Source organism: Saccoglossus kowalevskii, chromosome 22, assembly GCF_978046115.1.
Source record: "Saccoglossus kowalevskii chromosome 22, keSacKowa6.1, whole genome shotgun sequence".
Lineage (NCBI taxonomy): Eukaryota > Metazoa > Hemichordata > Enteropneusta > Harrimaniidae > Saccoglossus > Saccoglossus kowalevskii.
This window is the reverse complement of record NC_140662.1, coordinates 3,659,808-3,685,513: the sequence shown is the minus strand read 5'-3', so window position 1 is coordinate 3,685,513 and position 25,706 is coordinate 3,659,808. Positions and strand designations below refer to the sequence as shown.

The window sequence follows — 25,706 nt, the reverse complement described above, 5'->3', positions numbered from 1 at the left end:
AGGCTTACTTTGGTGGTCAACGAAATGTGGTCAGTGATGCACAGTCACCAAAGTTGCCTGCATTTGTTGATGGTAAGGATGAACTTGATAGTTATTTATTGCGGTTTGAGAGGTTTTCAACGAATGCGAGTTGGCATAGAGATGGATGGGCCACAAAATTGAGTGCGCTGTTGTATCACGGGGGAAAATCTCTTCTCCCTGAGGTTCTCCACACGTGTCAGGGGGGAATCTCGTCTCGTCTCTCTATCGCGTCCCCTTGAGGTACGAGATCGGAAAAGTCACTTAAGCTTTACAGTCAAATAAGACACACACAACGAAATACGTTTCAACTCTGTCTTAGTCGGTCAGTCGAGCACTCTATAAGACACAGCGCCCCGGGGAAAAGTCCCCAAGACTATCGCAAGGCTGACCCACGACTCGCCCAAGACTGCCCTTAGACTCTCCAGGACTGCGTCTCTCCTCGTGTACTCGCCAAGACCAACTAAATCTCTCTTTATTCACTTTCAAAACCTTAATCAATTACAAAGCAGTTTAAAGACTCTAAGGCGTGGCCTTCACCGATACAGTCAATCACACTAAGTACTGAATACGTCATATCTTTTGATTAATCGTTCACTACATTAATAACTGTGAATACTAACTGTCAGAAATAGTAGTCCAAATAGCAATGGTTATCTCGTAATTAGTTCCAAATCACTGAGTCGAGTTCCGTCCAGAACCTCAAATGGGCCGAAACGATGACAGACATAACACAGCCATTCGCTAGTAGTCAGCTAATTAACTCGATCAACAGATACGTGTAAACAATTTCATCATACTTGACTGGTTGAGCACTGGAAGTATATTCTAGAATGTCCGACACTGATGCAGTTGACTATGATCGTGTGAAGGTGGCGCTGTTGACAAGATATGATTTCACAGAGGATGGGTACAGGAAGCGATTCCGTGAAATTAAACCTGAAAGTTCTGAGAGTCCTGCCCAGTTAATTGTGCAGCTTAAGAATTATTTTGCTAAATGGGTTGAGTTGTCAGGCACTGCAGCAACATATGATGGTGTTACCGACTTGATGGTGAAGGAGCAGTTTATTGGTGCCTGTACAAGAGATTCAAAGTACCCAAAGATTTAGATGAGTTTGCAGTAATAGCAAAGCAGTACCTAGTGGCACATGGTCGACAGTTATCCACAAAGGACCAGGTGAGGCGTAATGATAATAAGACTCCCAGTAAAAATACTGATGTGGGACAGGGTAGTAGCATCCGGTGTTGTGTTGGTCATTGAGCAGCACAATGTCCATCCCGCGTTACTGATGTCAACCGTGACAAAGGTGAACAGTGCCTTCAGTGTGGTGCCATAGAACATGTGGCTAAGTTCTGCCGTAGTGGACAACACTAAGGTCTAGAAAAAAAGAGTGTCAAACCCAGCACTACTACTGGTGCAGCTGCAGAGGAGTCTAATATAAGTGCTAGCTGTGCTGTTCAAATTAACAGTGATGTGCCTAAAATGATTGAGAAGGACCATTTGTTGTTAGCATCGGGGGAGCAGTTAAAGGTTGTGAATGGTGCATGTATGGAACGGAGTGGCGTTGTGGAGGACAGGACTTTTCTTGTGAGTCAAGGGAAGGTTGGTGACACAGCTGTGACCATGTTGAGAGACATTGGGTGTAATGGCATTATAGTCAAGAAGATGGGTCATATATTGATGGTTGATCGTATTGTAAGAAGGGTTCCAGTCGCCATAGTGGGAATTGATACGCCATATTTGGGAGGCACGGTTGAAGCATTATGTGTGCAGGACCCAATCTATGAGTTAATTGTTGGGAATGTGCATGGAGCAAGACCACCAGATGACCCGGATCCAGTGTGGAATGTGAGAGCGCAAGTGAAGAAATCTGGTAAGGTGAAGCCGCTCAAAGTGTGTGATGTAAAGACTGGAACACATGTAACAAAAGACAAATTAATTGAGATGCAGCAAGCAGACACATTGTTGAAGAAGTATTATAATAAGAGAGAACCAGAAGTGAGAGGGCACCATACAACCGAGTTCCAGGTATATGGAATATCATGTGTATCGGGATCGTTCAGTTCCAGGAGGCAAGACGGTATGTCAAGTGGTTGTGCCGAAACTGTTGAGGACTCGTGTTATGGAGATTGCCCATGATTCAATATTTGGTGGACACATGAGGATAAAGAAGACAGAAGACCGGATTGTGACTAGCTTTTATTGGCCTGGGCTACATCAAGATGTTACCAGTTTTTGTAGGTCGTGTGATGTGTGCCAGAAGACTGTTTCAAAGGGATCAGTTGTGAAGGCCCAGTAGGTAAGATGCCTTTAATTGATATGCCATTCAAGCGTGTGGCTATAGTTTTAGTTGGACCAATTACGCCAGCCAGTGACGGGGGTCATCGATACATCTTAACTATGGTGGACTATGCTACACGGTATTCAGAGGCGGTTCCAAGTGTTACTATGATCGTAAAACGAAGAAGCGAGTGCTTAAGGAAGGAGATAAGGTGTTAATTTTGCTGCCAACTGACAACAACAAGCTGTTGATGCAGTGGAAGGGTCCTTATGTGGTGGAGCAGGTAATAGGTGAAAACGTAGGTGACAAAGTGAAGACGTATCATGTAAATATGTTATAGTTGTATGTTGAGCGGGAGATGTCACCTCAACCAGATGTAAGTGAGACAAGTTACTCACCAAATATGGCCATAGACCTGATGAATGCTGTGCGCGCAGCTACAGCGGGGTGCAACGAGTTAGATGAAGAGAATGCTGTAGACGAAGAGTTCTAGACGAAGATCTTCTAGAGTTAGGAACTTGTAAACCCAAGGAGTCAGGTAAAGATGTTCAAATTGGTACAGAGCTGACAGGACACCAGAGAAAAGAACTGGTGGGTTTAGTCAATACTTATGATAAGGTGTTTACGATTGGCCTGACAAATGATACACCAATACAATCTAAGCCATACTCACTACCGTATGCAAAAAGGGAGAACCTTGGGGAAGATATTGAAGATATGTTTAAAATGGAAGTAATCAGGAAGTCTACATCACCCTATGCGTCACCGGTGGTGATTTTAAAGAAGAAGGATGGATCAAATCGCATATGTGTAGACTATAAGAAATTAAATAAGGGCACTGTAACAGACCCTGAGCCAATGGTAACGACAGGGGACATATTTCAGAGGCTACATAATAGTAAGTTTCTGTCAAAAATTGATTTAAGTAAGGGTTATTGGCAGATAACAGTAGCTGAAGAAGATATACCAAAGACAGCATTTGTCACTCCCGATGGAACTTATGAATTTTTAAAGATGCCATTTGGAATGAAGAATTCCGGAGCTACTCTGGTGCGGGGAATCAGGAAATTATTATCAGGTATGGAGGGGGTTGGAAGCTATATAGATGACATGATAGTTTATTTAAGTTGCTGGGATGAGCATGTTCAAGTATTATCTGAGTTGTTACGAAGACTGAGGGCGGCGGACATAACAGCTAGACCATCCAAGTGTGTTCTGGGTGCAACATCATTAGAATTCCTGGGTCATGAAATTGGACACAATTGGGTGAGTCCGAGTCACGACAACATGGAAAAAATTCGAGAAGCGCAAAGACCAGCGACCAAGAAAGGTGTCCGATCATTCTTTGGGCTGGTCAATTACTACAGAGATCACATCCCCTTATTCGCAACTATTGCAGCACCCCTGAGTGACCTACTAAGGAAAGGACAACCCAACAAAGTTGTATGGGGACAGGCCCAGGAAAAAGCATATAACACTTTGCGGGAATACTTATTGGGCAAACCAATTCTGAAGTTGCCAGACCCACAGAAACCATTTGTGTTGCGGACGGACGTGTCTCAGGTAGGAATTGGAGCAGTACTTATGCAGAATCATGGTGAGAAGCTTCATCCAGTTGCTTATGCAAGTAAGACGTTTTCCGATGCAGAAAAGAAAAATTCAACTGTAGAAAGGGAATGTTTAGCCATTGTCTTACCTGGATAAAGCCAAGTTTGCAAATGACCGAGTGATGAGATGGGCGATGACTCTGCAAGGATATAATTATCGTATTGAGGATATTCCTGGACGGGACAATGTGGTAACGAGTAGATTGATGGACTGAGGAACTTTTTGAACAGTATAGTAGAATGTTATTCGTTTGTGACTATATTTCATATTTTATTATATTCTACTGTATGTGATTTTCAAATTTATGTACTCAGAGCTTTATTCAGTTCGATTTGATATATTGTATTGTTTTTTTATTTGAAATTGTTATCGTATTCGTATTATTGACGTCGTTGCTAGTCATGTAATATTATATGTTATAATATTCTTGAGAGGGGAGGCATGTCGCATACGACTTGTTTACCACTTCCGTGTCACTGAGAATGTTCTAGAAACGTACTGGGTGGAATATTCTAGATTTTTTTTAGAAACTGGTTGAATAGGTAATAGAACACTGTAGAAGGCAATAGAAGGTAATGGAACCTTCTAGAAATTTATAGTAAATTCCAGAGTCATTATGTATGCTGATGTAATGGTCTATTCATAGACAGTGGGTGTATATAGGGGAGTTGTTAAGCACTGAGTTCAGATCGGAGATCTCGTTGAATTGTATTGGAGTTTAGTATCAGTTATTGGAGTAGTGGAGTTTTACCGCGTTATTGTACTTGATGTTTGCAGAGTATATTAATACCAGTACCAGTTGAAACCTCATCTGTTGGCTCCGTGTTCGTATGTTATCATCGCCGCCAAGTCTTTCTGTTACTGTTGCCATTTTGGTATTTGAACCATCACACCTGTACTATACCAATTACGGTAATATTACGTTGCGTGCGACAAAAGTAAACACAAATTACTGAACAACTAATGGTAATAACACTCCAATCGTGAATGTTTTCATTGTCGCATTTACTGTGTTGCAAGTTTCAATATCGTGTTTTATGTTTACATGTTCATAAATGTGTATGTAATCTCGATATATTCTTTCATTTTTGCTCCAGCTTTGAATTAATTTACCTACACTCATACATGTATGTTTGCCTATACGTAGATTGGCACAACTGTACTCATATGCTGTATTCAGAATCAAAAATGCTGGTGCACAATTTTACTGTTTGTTTTTATATATAAATTATACATAACTCACATAACTTTGCCAATTTTCTAATTTTCCGGTTAACATGTTGATTTAAAATTGATGTCATCACTAACAGTGAAGCACATTGTGACACAAATTAGGTTTATTAGAGAATGGAATAATACGGTTACTGTACAGGAGAAATTACTCGCTTTCGATGTTATGCCATGACGGCCAATATTTAGGACTAACATTGAGTGTGAAACTATATTGAAATACGGCTATGATAGAAACTTGTTTTGACATGAAATGTGGTGTATCTTACGCAGTAGAGTGCACATTTATTACATAATTACAAACACAGAGGGCAGCATTTCTCCTTTTATAATCATAGATATTAACAGTTTCGATGCTCATTTATATATTTGCTGTGGGTTGCCATGGTAACGAGTTCTGGAAATACCTATTATTGTTGATTAGTAATTAAAATTGTTGTTAAATGGGAACTATACAAAAAGAATGTAATATACTTTCAACAATTCCCTTTGCAATCAATATGGGCGTATGAAGTAAAGCGTGAGGTCAAAAGTTCGCTTCATTCCGTGGAGCAGTACCGATAGCATTACTGACTTATATATATGTGTATATATACATTATTTAACAAATCGCTTCTTTAGAATAGGTTAGAGAGTTATGTCATTTCAGTTCGTGTGTGTATGACTATAGCTATTGCATGGTCGTATTACCTTCTTAATTTGCATTTCAAGTCGAGGAGAGAAAATTTGTTCAAAACGCAATATCACAGACCATTTCAAATGTTTTCTAAACAGAGTAACGTAGAGTGGGGTTGAATCACGTGAATATCATTTGAAAGTCAAAGTAAACAAAATGACATTTATCTGGTTAAAGTAGGGACAGAGAAAAACGATCGAGATTTTGGCAATCTCCGTCAATTTCTGAGCATGTTAGTAACTATGTCAATGTATAGATTTACAGAAAGCTATTATAGGGATAACGTTGTAGGAGTCCCCGTGAAATATTTGTTTCGCTGTATTTTCTATTTTTATTGTTTTTCTGTTACTTTGCAAGACGGCAATCTGTGTAATCGGGCCTCATATATTGTATGTATGTATTTTGATATATTTCTTTTCAATGTCATGTGTTTGTAACGTTGTGGTCAAACCGTCAGATTGACGTCACTTATCAGTTCATTCCACGGTGATGAGATGATATAATTTGTACACTGTTACTGTAATGAACAGGGTTGAAAGATGACGTATCGGTGTGATGCGTATTACTTGCGGACGAGGTAAACATTCAATTTAATGAATAAAACAGGTTTCGGATTGTATTGTGTCTACGAAATCCACGGCAATGCACTTAATACCATTATATATTCGATATGTACCACATGCTCACAGGTAACGCAAGACAGTGCTTGTGGTCAAATAATTACGGACTAAAGGATTCCACAATTGTCAATTATTTTACAATAACATAGCTAGCACGAGGATGTTCGCTTAAATATTGGGCGACGTCTCAAACTTTAGTACGCAGAACCGCGTCCATGCTCCTTTTTAATGACTCGGGCAACTCGTGGGCGTCTGCCACCCGTACTCAGGCATTGACTCTGTTCTAGGGCAATTTTAATATTCAAAATGAGCAACGAATGCTATTTTTGGGAAGAAACTACATTTTTCGGTGAAACGATGTATTTTTCGAAACCAAAAAGACGGCTTTTCTTGCTACAGTTCGTAATTTGTTTACCTTTTAAGCTTACCTTTTTTAAAAAATCTGACCTAGAGTCTCTTTCGTGGAAAGTAAACCCATACTTTACGAATTGTCGGTGAAAAAAAGTAATATATTTCAGAGGCTTTTAGTATGTGTTTGACCTCGGAAACCCAATCATTATTTTCTCTTGTATAATAACACGGTGAGTTACATGGCGTCGATGATCCAAATAAGATACACGAACACAAACAAAATCATGTTTATCGCGTCACCTAATGACAGTGCATTGAACCTTCTCACAGGTGACGACTAAATCAGTAATGCATTTTAAGTCAATTTACTAAATGGTGAATATATATAAGGATCATTATATATATTTTGAAAGCCCATACTCCATAAAAATCGGAGGCAAATCAAATATGAATACATTTGTCAATGCAACACAGATACTATAATATAAATACTAAGATGCTATCTTATTCTGCTCAATAATTGCAATCTCCTTATTAGTTAATTCATTTGAAATAATATTTTACTGAACTGATTTTCCCTACACTGTTTTCAATATCAACTGTTCATTGTCTGTCACAGTTACATAAATTATTATTTGACCTGATACGATGAATTCCCAAGGCAATTAAGATTATCTATATATGAATTAGATCTCGATCCGTTATTGGGAATGCGCGTCTTTGTGGCAGGATAATCTTCGCTACGATGCGGCACTGAGCCATGCACACGCCAATTTACAAATGTGTTGTTGTTGTTATTGTTGTTGTTGTTGTTCATGTTGCCACTACGGCTGCTGATGTTGTCACAGACATTATAACCATTGCTATGAAAAGATGTTACAAACCAAATTGTTAATATGAATTTATTAAATGTGCGCTGACTCGCTATTTACCGATCGAAGTTAATTATATTTCTTGTTAGCGGGCATTATATTGTTCATAGAGAAAAATGCAATCTCTGTTATTTGGTTATTTTGATCTTCCACCATGTACAAACTTTGATTTCATGAACAATATAACATCTGTCTCATTTGTTGACAAACTAGGTAATATTTGATAATGACAGCACATCCATGACGAAACGATCGCGTACAACGTTCTAAATCAAAATAAAACTCCAATCTAGCTGATTAACGCGTTTAATTCAGTCACGATCTTTCAACTTTTTGAGTGCTGATTTCTCGCACTAGGTATATTGAAAAAAAAATCATCGCTACTCAAATTGATTCTAGGTCGGTTAATCAAACGTGTTTCGTCAGCAAACTTCATACAAGTGTTCCCTCATATATCTTAGCCGTAAACACATTTTCCAGTCTTTATAAATGTGACTTTGTATGGTAAAACACGTGCAAACACATTACAATATGCCTTGCCGGCTACATTAGTATTTCAGCGTTAAAGAACTAAAATGACAAGTGTCAAATTCATTAAAAAAATATTTAAATGTGCTTAATTGATACCCAAACTGTTATGAGATTCTTATTTGAGATATACTACACGTGTCAACCACGTGGTCACACTATTCGCTATATGTTATACACAAGTCCCTACGCCATGACACATTGGTGTCGTTTTATTGACCGAAATTTACTTGTTGTGAGTGGATATGAAAAACCAATTTACATCTATATTTATATAATTATTATAAGAGAACAGAAGGCGATGAGGCAACTATTAATAAGTCAATATAATTGATAATATCAATATCGTTTGTGTATGCATGACAGGTTAAATACAAGTTATTAAAAATGACATCGTCATCGTTGGTATTTTATTTCATGTAATTGCAGACGAAGACGTATTTGTGATTAGTATAACAGTATAATACATCGGTGCAGTTGTGATACAGTTCGTTTTAGTGGTTTGATGGCTAATATTCATGATTTGTTATCATCTATAACGACTGACACTCATATAACAGACAAACTGGGACCTGTTAATTTGTGCGTTTTTGTCTATTTGTGTTTAATGACATATATCAAGGCATATCAGAGATTCAGCCAAAGAAAATAATTTGTTAAACCAAAATAGAGACCAGTTAGACAGTTCCAGTCCAATCGAATAACAAATGTCCATGCATGGCTGAGAATTGATTTATTATGAATACCGCATGTGTCCATTTTGTATGTGATCATAAACAAATGTATGTGCACACGGGAGAAAATATAACACTGCTGAGTAGGAAAAAGCATGCACGGGGGCGCTCTCACTCAACGAGGTCTTCTGTCTTCAGGTATGTTACGTGGGACGGAATCCATGAACAATGGATGGCTTATGATGACACTTATTCTTGGCTTCATAGTGAAAAAAAAACTAAGGCCCGTAAATTCAATTTCAAGCATCTTCAATCGATGTCTTCCTATTACATTGGGTGGATTATATATTATCGATCAGCTCCGCACAATCAATTATTAGCTGTTACGTGTGAACAGCTGTGTGAGTACTAACAAACGGAGACGCAATAACGATTTAAAAGCGCTCGTTATAAAAAAATAAAACAAAGTTCGATTTACTTGTTTTTCTTTATATTCGTCAAACCATGTTGTGATTACTGTTTGACGTGAATACTGCCACCAACCTTGTCCTCGACGAGCTATCATCACGACGCGTAATCGTTATCCGAACTCAATAAATATATAATGAGAATAAAACACTATTCATCATCAGCAGTGTAACTTAGAATTATCCAGCAAATTAATTTTTCATGTGACTTTTCGTCATTGTCTCTCATCTTATAAAATATATTTTCTGCTATTCTTACTCTGCAAAATAATGTTGTTCTTTTGTTCATTGTTTTTTAATTCAGTTTTGTTCATTTCAGTATGTTAGTGTTCCACGAGAAATATAGCGTGAGACACACAACAAGCATAATGTGTTATGCCGCCGACCATCTTTGAGGAGAATACTCGATCAAAGCGTGTTCTTTTGAATTGATTTTTGAATAGAGTGACACTTGATGTCAATGTGCCTTTTAGTATTCACATAATGATAAAAATACGCTGCTTACCGACACTGAGTAAATTATTGTGGACAATCATGAATCGTATTATAAATATATCTATCTGCAAGAAAGTTATTCACAATTTTGCTACATACAATTTTTTTATTAATTTTATTTTTCTATAATGATCCAGAATGATTATTTCTCATTAATGGGTTCACTAACATTTGGCCCTGGAACAGTAGACAGATAGAACCAATTCATCACAAGGCTGCCCTCCCCTCGTGACAAAAATGGTATCTTCCGCGATACTTAATCGGACTATGTGTTTGTATCCAATTGCACAGTAGCACGCCGTCAAACCGCTCGAGTGTGTGGAGCGTAGCTTGGAGGAAAAACAAAACTGCCAACTGGTAACAATGTACTAACCGAGTGAAACTACGTCATCGGAAGGGATATTTACAGCCACGCACTATGGACGCAGCAACGGAGTCAGAGGCGATGTCAGGTCAGTTAAGACATTATCAGTGTTCAATATTGCGCAAAACACGAACTGTCGTCCTCTACCCGCATTTTAAGTCACGATTCTATGTTTATATTCCACACAAGACCTAATGTGTGTTATGAAATTTCACCTGCCAAATAGCAAATATAGATAATTACCAAGATGACGTCATATAGCGTGAAAATGTACATTTCTAACATGTGTATAATGTTTACATAAGAGCACATCGCGTGTAACACGTGTAGATACAGTGTACGACATAAGACATGCGTAGTGTCACTGCGTAGCGTTTAAATTCAGTGGAAAATAAAACATACTGTATTGTCCCAAATACAACAGTCTATTATTATGCAACCGGGCACTCGTTCTAGATAGTTAGTATCCTGCTGTCCATTTTAGTTAACTGACGCTTATAAATAGATCTATCAATAACAACACTGGTAACAATAATGTTCCCATCTTGAAGGTTTTTTTTATATTCAGACACAAAACGTGTAACCGAATATAGTGCTCGATTTTGAAGCAGTATACACTTAAATTTTGATAATGCAGCTCGTTGTGATATGAAGGTTCTAAAATAATATCATACTTAGTAATAATATTATGAATATCGCATTGATAAACTGATAACAGTGTATTGTGATTCTAGGGCACAAGTTGCACGAAATACTGAAAATCTTAGCTTAACGCTCATCCACGCTCATGCGCAAGACTGGATGCAAAGTATGAGCAGTTGCGGGAATTAGGTCATCAACATGTGGACGGGAAGTTGAATCTTCAGTTCAATATTGTATTAGTTGTATACGACATCTGCTATGGTTGATTATTCGACAAGAGGAGACAAGTTAGAATGTCTTAGATTTGGCGTCCAATTACTATACGTATCTGAAATTGATTACGCTATCGATATTTTCTCGTCGTGAAATTCAGTCGCCGTATATGTACTAGTGACATATATTGTGTGCATCCATGCTCAGACATATTAGTATTTTTCTGGCGACAAATATATTAGACTTAGTTTTTTTTTTCGCGGTTCAGTGCATACAACCACGTTTATGTGTATCATCTGAACGGTTTCTGGTACATTAGGCTGGCAAGAATGAGGATATCGAGTCCGAGTAATGAGCAATCTATCATTTTCGAAATTGAGTACATGTGTGTACATGTACGCCTGGAGAAGTTAATGCATACTGTGTTATGTGTTGGAATAAAAAGCGTAAAACCTTCCAGTGTTCAAAGTGACGGGCTTGGGATTATTACCTTACTTCCAACAGTCGTCGTAGATTATTAATTAATATCATGCCTGTCAGCACTGGCGTAAATGGATTGTTTCAAATGAATTCCAAAAATCGCTGCTTATTAAATAAAAACGGGAAAATTCTCCATTAAAAAAAAACGGGGTGATAATGATGTGGAAATGTCACTGCAACTGTCATGCAAGTTAGCCACAAGATGGATGTACCTTTATAATTGTTTTAAGAATCGAAGAATTATACGAAGGATATTTCATCAAGTCCGCATTCAATTATTGTACATAGACCCGACAGCCTGAACATCGACAATCATAAAATATCAGAAATTCAGTTATTTGTTCAAAGTCCATGCCAGCTAATCAGTTTCCGCGACACAGTTCAATAACAGCCGACGGGGTATTAGCGAAGTCACAGCAATTTTCTAACCATTAACACGAAACTTATAGAATCGAGGCGTTTCTGAAATAAGTCATCCCGTGAGAACATAGCTGCGTTCTAGAATTGAGACAGAAAAATAATTTTGATAACAGACAATGTTTATAAATGAGACCGTGAATGGAAGTTAATGGCAAGCAACGTGTTACCTAAATAAATGAGCCATGTGCCGCGTATGCTGTATCGGTTAAATTGTTCACTCCCACCCAAGGGCTTCAATTTGTAGTAAACATATTTTCAGTCACAAAGGGACCTTAAATCGCCGGGCCATTCGAATCTGTACAGTGTGAATATATATAAACGTGGTGGAGTACTGGCAGATGGTATTTGTAATAGCGGACGGTAAACGAACAAGATGTAGATAATTTGGATTTCGACATAACCCGTCACACCGCCATACAGTCTAGTAAATGCAGACATAATTGTACACAAATACATAGAACGCGGCTTTTCAAAATCAAACCTACTTACATTGTGACTCAGCCCCCATTATAGATTCAGAACATAATGGTATAGCCAGCAGAAAAATCGTCGTTAACCATTTATGCCGATAATCACTCTTCTCAACTTAAAATTATATAATCTCATTCCTAAACTGGCGGTCACTTTGTGTTTACGTCGATACTTTTCTCCACGTCGAGTGCAATACAGATCTGGAGACCTGCAGTAAATCATGTTACGCAATTCGAACGTGCTTTGCATGAATAAACAAGACGAGGGGTCACCTTGTTCTGAACATCGAATACACGGACATGAATTCCCGTTATTTTTTTTCAAATGCCTATTTCCTCATCTGCAGTTTTTTTTTTTTTCATTGGCAATGTTTACGGGAAATTCCAATTAGTTGGTATAAAGTATTTGTATAATTCCCCTCAATAGATAATATACTGCAAGAAATAAAGCTATCCGTTTATCCTAATGGAAACGTGTATACTCTAATGAGCTATCTCGTTTATTTCAAATAAACCTCATTCACTACTGAAATATAAAGCGTATCATTAACAACTCTCGATCCGCGTTATAAGCGGTCGTATATTAGTGTCCTGGAATTAAGTTAAATTACTTAATTTGGGTGTCCTCAATTTATATAAAAGGCGGTGGTAGTCGCGCGGGTAGTGTATCGTGTAAACAAACTGCGTTGTACACGCGCTGTAGACGTCGTGTGGGCCTACTAACAAACACGACACGGCGGCGGCACCTTTCAATCGCGTCACGGCCCTCGCACGCTAACGCGTTCGAATTGCGCGCAAACAAATAAAGCACTTTATACGCCTTGTATACGCCGCGTAGGACTCGCGTCTAACACGACTCCTTTAGCTACAATCTCCCAAGCAGAGTTATATTACGAATATATCTCTACCACCACGCGATCTTATGCTTGTCGTTGATTGGTAGATGCGTCACAGTGGCACTACTTGCAAAGGCGCCCAACAAAACATTGCTATGCAAGCGATTTTCGAACCCGGCGAATGTGTACGCGTTGTTTGTGCAGATTTTGGCTGTTTTCAAAGTCAGAAGCTTCTTTTTTTCTGTAACACAAACGGTGTGGCAGTAGGACTATTTATTCGTCAATACTAGGAAGTGCTTTCGTTAGTTTGTAATTCTCCGCCTGGCAATCGACAGGACGATCAGTTTGATGAACCAAGTAACACCTTGGTAACGGTTATTACACAATGGAATTATTTTGTTTTGTAAATTATAACTATTTCACCGTTTTCAGTGCGTTTACAACAAAATCATTATCAGCTATCGATGAATTATTTTAAAACTTGTTTATCAGTAGGAATAAATCAACACAAGATCCCTCTAATAACACAAATACGCAAATAATTGGCGTAGTATATAAGTCTTGTGGTGTTTCACCACAAAATGGCTGTGTGAGGTGGCAGAGTTGGCTGGTTCCCGCCTCAAGTGTCATGGCGTACCGAGTCACAAGAGGCCAGTAACTAGTAACGAATCCGGCATTCCGATTGGTCTATCACTTTTTCGTTGCTTGTTCTATTTCCCCCCTGGTTACCTGACGTTAGCGTTAACGCTCTTGACCGTTCAGGGGTTTCCTTTTACTTTCAAAAGTTGGGCGAATAAAAAACTGTTTCTTTTGTTATAAATTTGCACAGAAACAGCGAATAATGTCAGAAACATCTCAAATATATAAATCTAAGCCGGCAGAATGTATGAGCATGGCTTTATTGTAGTGTTACAGATACGTAATACGCAGAACGGAACTTGGAATGTTTTCAAATTACGTCACTTAGTCACGTTCCTTCCGGCGATTACTAGTTACCTGCGTCCTACTTGACATTCGCAAAGGACGCTGGGGACCAGCGAATTTGCAGAGATACTTTCGGTAATACAACCGCAAGGAACTCTGGGAAGGAGAATGTTTTAGCTATCCTCGTGGTGGAGCTACGTCACAAGACGTTCCACGTTGCTAAGACGCGCACCACTGTACCATGCATTTCTATGGGCTCTGTGCGCGCTGCTGTGGAACGCCGGTCGAGCCGGTGAAAATTCAAGAAAACAACACAAACTCAACTTTGAAGAAATCCTGAACAACCAAATTTATATATGTTACACACGCAGCGCTAATCTTGTTGCACTGTTCAGGGGAGTCCCAACAACTATCTCAAGGTAACGTTTTATGAGAGTTGTTGGTCTTTGTTCTCACCGCGATGGTTGCCAGGCGGTGAAACTGTTCGGATGTCCGCCCGAGGATATAAGCAATGCTCGTCTAGTTGATCGTTGATCCATCTTGTAAAATACAAGGCTAGATAATGAATCAAAGTGATATATATGAGTGCTTTATTAACAGATAACACTGAAGAACACAAGAACGCAAGGAATTGTGGTGCAACTCATTATTTATACATGACATCATCGCCTCAGCCAATCAGAAATTACATTTAGTATTATATGACGTGTACAAAGTGAATAAATTAAGTTTATCCTAACACGACGATAAAAACACACGCTGAAACGCAAATGCTCATGGGTAGACGCTTGTTCGTAAACAATAACACGCTATGACCATATGACGCATGCGCAGGTGACGACTCCCCCGCTTTAATATGTAATGTGAATGAACTCATCGTCAGCAAATTTCAGATTGCCAAAGAAACTAGTGTTAATGTCTTAACTATTACAGCTAAGGTCAACGGACTTTAATCTACTCGAAAACTTGGTATATGCACTAGAGAAAAATCCAGGGTTGATTGCTCCCCTATCTTATAAATGTCTTTTTTTCCAAAACGGATTACTGCTGTTTTTAATGCCTGGGGTTATGCATCATCTGAAAGACATATATTGATTTCCTAATGTGTTATATAATTCGTTTTATATACAAGAACTACAATTGTACTGTCTGGTGATATAATATGATTTCAGCTCATCAAACTCGCTCGAACAGATTTGATTATAAAGAAGAAGGTGTATTCCCGTCAGGGAATATGACTACATCTTATTGAGCTTTATATGACGTCATGTTTTCTAAAATCAATTTTCTATATGTGCTTTTGCATATGACTATAAGACGATCGTTTAATACACCGCGCAATACGTATATGAGTTAATATTTAATGAATGAATCATGGAGTTTTGCCGAAATCCTGTCAAAATCAATTGAAAATGACCAATACCCACTACAGAAGTGGTATATACCCTATCCGCCATCAGATAAGTTGTCTGGCTTTTAATATTTATAAGGTTTCCGATTTTCAAAGAAAATATGATTGGATTATTTGTTGTGCACACACGTGTAGAATGCACCCAAGCGCGATCGGGCATGCGCGTCTCCTTTTCTTTGTACGCGCCATATAAAACGTCCTGGTTTTCAATCGAACAGATGATTAGCCTGGAATTTATCATGTTTGGCATGAGAGAAAATGTACTAGCAATACAAAGTGTGAACGTTTTACAAGTAAAATAACTGTAGAATAGAGAGAGAAGTAAAATAGCTTTTGTCAATTTTTTTTCAGCGCGCTAAACGAAACAAATGTAGACAACATACTAGGCAGAGAATATAGGCATGTTCAATTCTAACTGCATTACTTTTACATTAAAAAAAACTTCATTCATATCGGAGTTAAACACAACACCCACTTAGATTTACTGATTGGGGTATGCACATACATTCAGAATGTTGTAGGTTATAATCTTGGAAGTGTATTTTTGTTTGTTTTACAAATAGACGTGGTAGTGGGTGAAAGCTGCAACGACACTCTGTGTTCATACCTGCTATGTTAGAAGGGGGTCGTTAATAATTGTCTAGTTTAGATCAGCAAATACAACACGGTGAATACACGTTCAAAGCACCACAGAAGACACACACACACACACGTGTAATAAACATTGTCTATTTATTTGAAATTCGAACGCACGCTTCGTGGCGTCTTTAACGCTCAATGTATATTTCAGTGTAAATGTCATACATATGATAAACTCGAGATGCAACCTGAATGCGATATGTTGCTGCCCATTCCCACCGTACATCATATCAAATAAATCCCTGACAATGTTGTATTGACCGATAACAAATGATTGTATACTGTATATTTTATATATGTATGTTGTATACATTGATATATACTTCTGTAATTCTATAATATTGTACTATTATAATATATACATTATATATTGTGATGTTTTTCGCATTACTAGAAAGCATCACTCTGCCATGTTATATAACCCTTTACTCTAGTTGAGCAGTTTAAAATAAAAACCTAGCAAATTGGATGTGCACGAGATAAAACATAATACTCATATCCAAGACTGGCCTGTCGAACATTATACTAGGTTTGTATGCACGCTGGGCAAAAATAGGAGTTAGTAACAGAAAAAAACGTTGACTGTGTATCTTGATAACAGTTCTGCTGCTGTGGCATACTCGATTCGTGGTTGAATATGCATGCTCCCCAATCCCACAGTCCTATAATGTCTCGTGTCATGTTCTCTTCTTGTCAAAAATGGGAGTGTGCGTGAATAAATCAAATCATGTTAGTAACATAAATCCGTATGTTCCATTTCACCAAAATCTGCATAGCACATTGCATATAATGTCAATCAATACTAAGCTTTTACATCGGAGTAAGCAGTGTGAAATTAATTCATTCTCGTTACCCTTCGTTTTTAGAGTTGAGAGTTGCCGATCATGAAAAGCCAAGTGCGACAACTTTACGGTTTAGCAAATGTCACAATTTGCATATCAAAGATGTTAGCGATATCGTACAACATTGAGTCTTAATAGTTTGGATAAAGACAAATACGCACTTCAGAATACCACAATTGTCAGCTGTGAGTTGTTGATGAACGTGTCACGACATGAACGAATTTACGCCGATTCTATGCTAAACATCGAAGTCACAAATGCCGCATACATAAAATCTGAATAACTTGTACACTTTAGTGAAATAATAAACATAAGTTGTTGTCGAAATTCCATTATTAAGTACGTGAATATTCCTTACAGATTCATGCACTAGCTATGACGTAAATCCCACGTGTTGTATGCGAGAAAGCAGCGTAATAATTGTACCGGGTAATCCCGGCAATTCAATTGGTCATGCAAGCAGTTAGACGTTCATCTGAAAATACATTTCTTTACGTGATAATATGGTTCGTGACCATAAATGTATATGTGGATGTTTATTGCTGCTATCGGCCACATAGACTTTCGTTTTTTAAGGTAATGTTTACAAACTACAATTCCAATTTTCCAAACATTGACTCAACAACGCACGCACGTTTCTTTCATCTCTGCCTGTCTATTTCAATATGTCTATGAAACCGTACAGTACAGACATACATAACGGAACGTTTATATTATTGAAACCCTAATAGCTACGCGCATACAGGTTTAATAATTATCATGTTCATTTGTTTATATTTTAATATAAACGTATTTTTTCCGAACGTAAACTCCTTTATCTTGCTTTAGACTAACACACCAAAATGCCAAGAACAAATGCTAAAATGTTATAAGCTCTTTATTGCAACCTGTATCGTATTATAAGGAAATCAATAATCCATGAACAGCATCGCCTTACACTAAGATAATCTTCTTAAAATGGAATCGAACCGTACTTATTGGATTGGTTGTGGAAAACCGATTCATAGTTACTTGAGTTTAAGACATTCTATCATCAATTATTACTGAACCAATATACCAGTTTGTTGAAAGTTTACGTGCTGGTAAGTTATCATTAATAATTTATCTAATTTTCGAAAATTCGTGATGTATAAACAAAATAATGATATTCATCGTAAAACAGATCCGATAGCTCTCATGTGACAATGTTTGGTTTTTGTTGCAACGCGATTAACTGATTTAACAACTGGTATCAGGTAAAAACAAAACAATAATTACAAAATTACTTCCTGCTATTCAAAACTTGCAAATATTCCTTTTAAGCTTTCAATGTACCGTTGGTGTATTTATTGTGATCCATTGTGAGCCATCATAACATTATTGTATAACAATTTCATATTTACCAATAAACATGCAGTTGGTCTATATTCAACGTCGAATCACCTACATTATACACGTAATGTATGGATTTTGTTTGAAATAAAATCAATGAGATGTTGCTGTTACATGTTCGCCCAATGTAGTATGATGCGCTCGTCTTCAATATACCCATATTACAAACCCATATTACCCATATTACCGAAAACACAGTGACATTACACATCTGACACACAGTTGTATATGTAGCTCCATGAATCGTGTTCGGTACACAGTCACGTTCTATCTCTCTTTCTGAAAGGCAACGTGATATGGCAAATGGTGGCACGTATGTACGTCCCCTTTAGATTCGTCGGATTAAGTGTTTATGGGTTTATTGTCCATAATGTTCCCACAGTATTGACCTTCTCCTAAAAGTAAGCATACGCGGACTGTGCATATTTAGCGCATGATTAATAAGATAATCGATTTTAAGCAGATGGTCCTGCGATTTTAGATTGGAAATAACAAGATTTCCCTTTTCACTCTTAATAGAACTGTACCGGCAACAGTTTTGTTCAATTTATATTTTTAAAAAAAAATCGACCTTGTATCAAGTTGATGTAGTACACTACAACAACTGTTTTATGAAACATATGTATGTTGACATAGCAACGTCTCACGACAATAAAAACATATGAAGAAAATTTACGATGTATATATATATATATATATATATATATATATATGCTCAACATAGAACTATAAAGATTGATTTTATGCTATTATTATATTCAGAGAAATGTATCGGCTTATACATAACAAATTGAACAAACAAACAGAATTTTGGTTTCTAATTCACTGCATTCGGCGCAAGTTGCGTATAATTATATGTATGTTATTGTATTAGTCGGATACAATATAGAACACCTCTTTATGCGACCTATTTCTCGTCGCACAAACTATATGCTTTAAATAGACGGGCAATTGATTCGTGTCAGACATTTGGAGTTTGTTTTCGAAGCCCAGGGTCATGTTTGACGATGTAGATTTTATTCACATACCCTATAGGGTGTAATCAAAAAGATTTTCGCATGCATTCGAACACGAATCATTGAACGTACGATACTCAGATGATTTTAAACGAATGAACTACGTCTAACCAGAACAGATACATATATATATTCTTCATAATAACGAGACAAGAAGTGTCACGTGGTTAACTTCCTGCTATAGAAACAAGATCACGAGGTGTTTAGGTTCAGCCCGTGCTGGTAAATATTACCTTTCATGTTATAATTATAGATATATTATTTTATGTGAATAAACCCTTATCATATATCACGCAACATGAACACATTTGTTGGGTAATAACTTGAACTCTTGCCAACGCACGAATCCAAAGGTTTAGTTTTTGTTGTGGTAAATGCGAGAATGATAAAACGGGTATTTGAAGTCAAAATTAGTATTAAAATAACATCAGCTTTACATGATAAGAAATACAAATGAGCAATTTGAGCTAGATTTGTTATCATAATATTCCATTAGTATTAGCAGGTAGGCTATATGCAATGGCTACAACAGGGCATTTAAATACGATGTTTTGTTCTTTCTATTGGAAATCGAATCCTAAATTGCAAGTATTTTTCATTCAAAATGACAGGTGGGTTTGACGGTGTAGATTAAGATAGGAAAGTCATTGTTTCCATGCACACATTTTGTATTTAATTCTTGTCATACGTTTTGTAGAAATATCAAGAACTTGTAGTGCTTTTAACGTGTCTATACGTTCCACTAGTTGGACGCGCCCGTCATTTATTTCGCGTAAATGATGTTGTCAATAGCACAGCACAACTTTTGCTGGTAGGCATTTTCCACATTCAATATAATTTGTTATAAAATTATGCTCTGACATACACAGATGTTACATACGGTGATAGAGGAATTAATAAACAACTACATGAATATTGAAACTCGACAGCACTGTTTCGTACCTCACTTAATAGGAGCTTTATGTTTAATAATTCACTGCACCAAAGAGCATAAATTATAAGCTTCGCAAATTAACATATTAATTAAAATTAAATAGAAAGTTTAGTTGTTACATATTAGAGCTTTTCTTCTGTGTTGGCATGATGACACGAGTTCATTTCTTTTGTTTAGTGTGGAGTGGTGGGGTCTAAAAATTATGATGATTTTTTCTTTCAAACATAAAATACATCGTTTGCTGGAGCTATTATACGGGCTACCGCGAGCAAGAATTTTCCATTGTATTTTATATTTAATATCTTTTCCTTTGAGTGACCAGACGTGTTTACTTAGTTCTGTCGCATTTCTGGAGGCCTGATTGCGAAATGAGGCCGTGTGGTTTCTGTATCTTGTTTTGAATTCATTACCAGTAAGTCCAGAACAGCCCTTATATAATGTATGCTCTTTGGTGCAGTGAATTATTAAACATAAAGCTCCTGATGAGTGAGATACTTGTACCTTACGAAACAGTGCTGTCGATTTTCAATATTCATGTAGTTGTTTATTAAGGTAGAGATGCAGTGTACCTGACAGGTATTTTAATTCGTTAATTAGGAAACCAAGATGACCTCCCTTGTCCACAAAACTAAATATTTTCGGAAAGCATATTGTATGAATTTTAATAGTTTGTTAGTATTTTTTTCTTATGGACACTGTAGTTTGAAATATGCATAAAAATGTGCTTTTTTGGTCAAAAGTGATTTAAAAAAAATAGCTTCTAAACCATGTTTCTGTTTCCTGTCAAAATTAGTTTATGGGTACATCTGTTTACTATGAAGAGAGTGCCGTCTTGAAAACTGCCTACCAGTTTGCAGGGCAGCAACTCAAATTTCACTACTTCATATTTATGCATAAATTAACACCCAGGCTAGTTTTATGTACGATTGCTGTAACACTGTTCAACCAAAAACAATGCCCCGGCGGCGTTTTGAACATAAACACATTGTCAATCATTTGTGAAAATTTTCAAAACAAAAGGTTAAAGCGTCTAGGAGCTATTTTTTTTAAGTTCTGGGATGTGCACTAAAAATAAGCTGAGATAATTGCTAATTTGCACAACAATTCACTCAGTAAGAAGTTTGCTAATGCCAATAATTAAAATGGCTGTAACAGTTCCAAATTTAAATGTATTATCGTTTTGTAAAAAGTTAAATATAGTGCATGGAGATCCTGTCATTTCTTTTTTTCACCATGTCTCTTTTTTATTATTTATGTACATCCCTGCTAAATCTTGCTAAGCATTCAAAAGAGAGAATGTTTGCACCTGTTATCTATATTTTAAAATCTTAAAGTATTTTGAGTATGTTCCTCTATTCACAATTCTACATAATGTTAAAAGTCTATAGCCAAGACTATTTGAATAATAAAAAGCAAAAAAAAAAAAATGCGCTCCCAAGTGTCCACGAACCTGCATCTCTACCTTAATTCTTCTATTACCGTATTCACCCGCTCTACATAGCCTTTGTATTGAGCACTTTTGTTTTGGAATATAAATATATAAAATAAAAATAAAAGACCATTACGATTAAAAATGATTAAAAACACTATGAGGCTGATCTGAATAATCACTCACGATATATCACTCACTGTGAAAGAATACAGTCTTACATGTATATTAATTTAACGCAATAACATTTAATATCACCTCTACTCTTCACATCACATCACAGTGACTGTCGACGTAATATATAAATAATACCGTAAGTCGCGCCTACGAATGGCTGGCTGATCTGTGGCGTCAACATTGAATCAAATGGCGTACTCTTAACTTAAAAATTTCGTCGAAATTAAACATACATATATATTGTACATTATAATGTAATAAAATAGAATAATGTTTAAGGTAAATGTTGGTGGGTTGATTTGAGGTGAAAGAACGTGAATACATTTGTACTACATATGCACATCGTTTCATCGATCAGTACTATGTCAAATACACGTATAAGGGAACAATGGAAACCCGGATGTTTGTGATTAGGTCAAATAATATAAGACACATCTACACAGAATGAAACTGCACAATACAAGCAGTTGATCTTGACTTGAAACACTACATATAATGCAATATTTAATTTGTAAAACATCGGTTTTAAAATAGTTTGTAATAATACACATATTTAAATTTAAAGAAATATGTAAAAAATTATGATGATTTCTTTTAGTTTGTAAATGTCGAACATTTAGTCTTCTGTCTAGAACTTGAATTTGACCAATCAATTACTAAATTGCATCTTGAGATTTCAATTATTATTTTAAGTTTGTTCTAACAAAATCTAAAAATTCATATGATAGTACCAAAGACAATAAACCTAAAACAATGTGAAGGTTATCTGGGTTTGTTTAGAAAAGTGGAGGGAGGGGTGGACAATGACTATCCATGCGGTGGAACACTGCTATCAATCATTCGAGGGTGAATTAATTGGGATAGAAAATTGTGCAAAATTGCATTTTCCAACAAAATTGTAACTTTATATATCAGCGTGGCAGCAATGTCACACAGTACAGATATCTATGCGCACAAAAAACTGCAGGGCAGGGCAAGGCAGGACAGGGCAGGACAAGGCAGGACAGGTATTCATTCGTAAACCAGAAAACACACATCTTCTGACCTTATCCAAGACTTTCTCAAAGTCATATAAGTTAGTGAACTTATGTATAACAACAACTATGACCGCTTCAAAAGGTCTGTCATGGATTAGCTTTCAACCTAATGTACTATTTTGCCTCAGGTCTCTTTTGCTCTCTAATCATGATCGAAAACACTATCAGTGATTGGTTGCACACATTAGTATCAAATAAGTTACACAAGCGCCATCGCATGAGCACGCTTAACCAGCCATTTCACAAATATGGGCATTATACGAGACAATTCAACCAGATCACGTCGCATTCCACTTCGCCACAACTATATCAGCACACGGGGATGCCAATCGTTTTAAATCTGTAAATGCTACAGGCAATTGCACTTGCTGGCGACTAGTCTGTGTTCTTAAAAGTCATTAACTAGGCAGCGATCGATCGAATCCTACATTCTACAAGCAGCCTTATCGACAATATCTTTCGTATTGATTGGCCATCGAAAATCACAATATAATCAATTCTCTCATTGACGAGATAATCTTCCTTTCTCGTTTCGAATTTAATACTTGGTATTTATATATTAATCAATACAATATCGCCGACCCGTAATAAGAGCAGCTGTCAGCACGAAAGCAATATCCCGTTTTTCAGTGATGAAAAACAAATTGTAAGACTGTTGTTCTTGCCGCTGAATTATCATAACCATCATATATACTCAATATTGTGTCAAATCTTTAATTTATGTTCTATACGGACACACAGAATACCAATTATGTGTATTTTCTTCTAATTAGTTGCGTACCCATTATGCAAATTATTGACAAACCAGAAGATAAAAGCAAATATGACTAAATATAAAAAAATGTTAAATGTCACAAAAAAACATGGCTATAACCCTAGATAAGTTATTCAGGATGGATGGAATCAATATTGATCATGTGCGTCAACCTGACACATTGTGATTTCAAATTCAGGCTTCAGAATCCAAAACATTTCGAGTATTAGTTGGAAATATATGCGAAATGTGATGCGCAGTCACACCAGTTTGCTGATTGTTGCAAATTACACAGTGTTTATTTCAGTGACAGATACAATAATGGTGAAACATACAATGAATACATTGTCCCTTTGTATGTGTAATCTGAGAATTTCGATAATCGATGCCATGTTGAAGAAGATGTATTCTCTCGTACAAGATTCATTCAGATATACCAATGATAGACGCAATATTTCCCGAACACATTTAGATAAGGAACAAATTGGTTCCATAGCGATTCAATCAGCGAGATTTAATGATGGGCGCAATATTTATGTAACATATCTACACTATGAATCCAAGAGGTTTAATGAATGATAGATGCAATATTTATGGAACATTTATTTGGGCTATGTATACAGTGGTTCCTCGAGTTATTTCAGGAAGATTCGGAAATAGAGGTGATGTTCATGGTACAGACTCGATGCAATGTTTCATTACAGATTCAATTTAAAACTGTCTATGGTAAACGCAACATTTATTGTACAGACCATACATACGGTGTTTCTTTATAGAGTCAAACAGAGTGCTTAAACAATAGACGCAGTATTTATGGTAAATGATATTGATGAAATGTTCCCTTAGTTAGTCAAACAGAGAGTTTCGTTGATATATACAATATTCATGATACAGAGCACAGATGCAATGTCAAATCAAAGAGATTCAAAAGTACTAGTAGATGAAATAGTTATGAGTATTGGCGTTTTGTTACCTTATGGATTTAACCAGGCTACATTGAGTCCCAGTAAACTTATTTGTTATTTGTTTCGAGGTTTTATATGCTTATCATACGCACTGGCATTAAAATACAGTTTCTTTTTTAATTTGAACGTATTGCAATTATCGCCGAAACGTAACACCCTTCAATCACCGATTATACGTCATTATATTCTTCCTCCTCAAGTGGTAACATTTGGATAAGTCCGTTATACTTCATCTTGCATTAAATATATGCTTAGTAATTTTTCAGTAAGATGATCTAATGAAAAAAACGCTTGGATTTATATTGTTATTAAATGGATAAAAACAGCTATGGTCAATAAATAGGATATATAGTAGAAATAATTTCATAATCGTTGTCGCCGCGCAAGACATATCATGCTATTAAATTGCAATGATCAGTAGCGCCACACGTTCCCAATTTATGTCAGTTCATTCACACTAATGATGAAATACATGATGGGGTGTGATATTAGAGGAGTTATTGAAAGTATAGACAGATCCTCTTGGCTAACGTGCCGACAAATGTGACAAATTATGCATAAACTAGAAGTGGAATTAACATAATACGCACCCAAAGTATATGGGCATAATTACATATGTCAAACTATTTGACGTGGATGAGATACACAATAAGATTATTTTGCGACAGTAATGAGAACCGCAAAGTGTAGTCATATTTATTATTCAAGTCTTAGCGACACTATAAACTAAATACAACAATAATCACTTTAATACAATACACGTTAACAAATCTTTGCTTGGTATATCCTGGTATAATGAAAATAAACACCAATCTAATTTAATTATTCTGCTATAGAGGTCAAAATTAACTGGCGTAGTTGACATAGTTGTTTCTCATGTGTTCAATAAACCATAATAATACAATACTAAACCGTGTTACAAATAATTATCACGTATCAGTTGTATGAGCGTCTCGAACAT

General features: G+C 36.6%; 1 protein-coding gene across 1 annotated transcript in view; it reads left to right on the top strand.

The window, feature by feature from the left end:
* Nucleotides 1-10,074: 10,074 nt before the first annotated feature.
* The window catches only part of LOC100373201 (uncharacterized), a 64,376-nt gene continuing 48,744 nt past the window's right edge, over nucleotides 10,075-25,706 (top strand). The window contains exon 1 of the mRNA XM_002731961.3: nucleotides 10,075-10,273. Within this exon, the coding sequence (XP_002732007.2) occupies nucleotides 10,240-10,273 (34 nt within the window). The 5' untranslated portion in view covers nucleotides 10,075-10,239. The remainder of the gene's footprint in view (nucleotides 10,274-25,706) is intronic.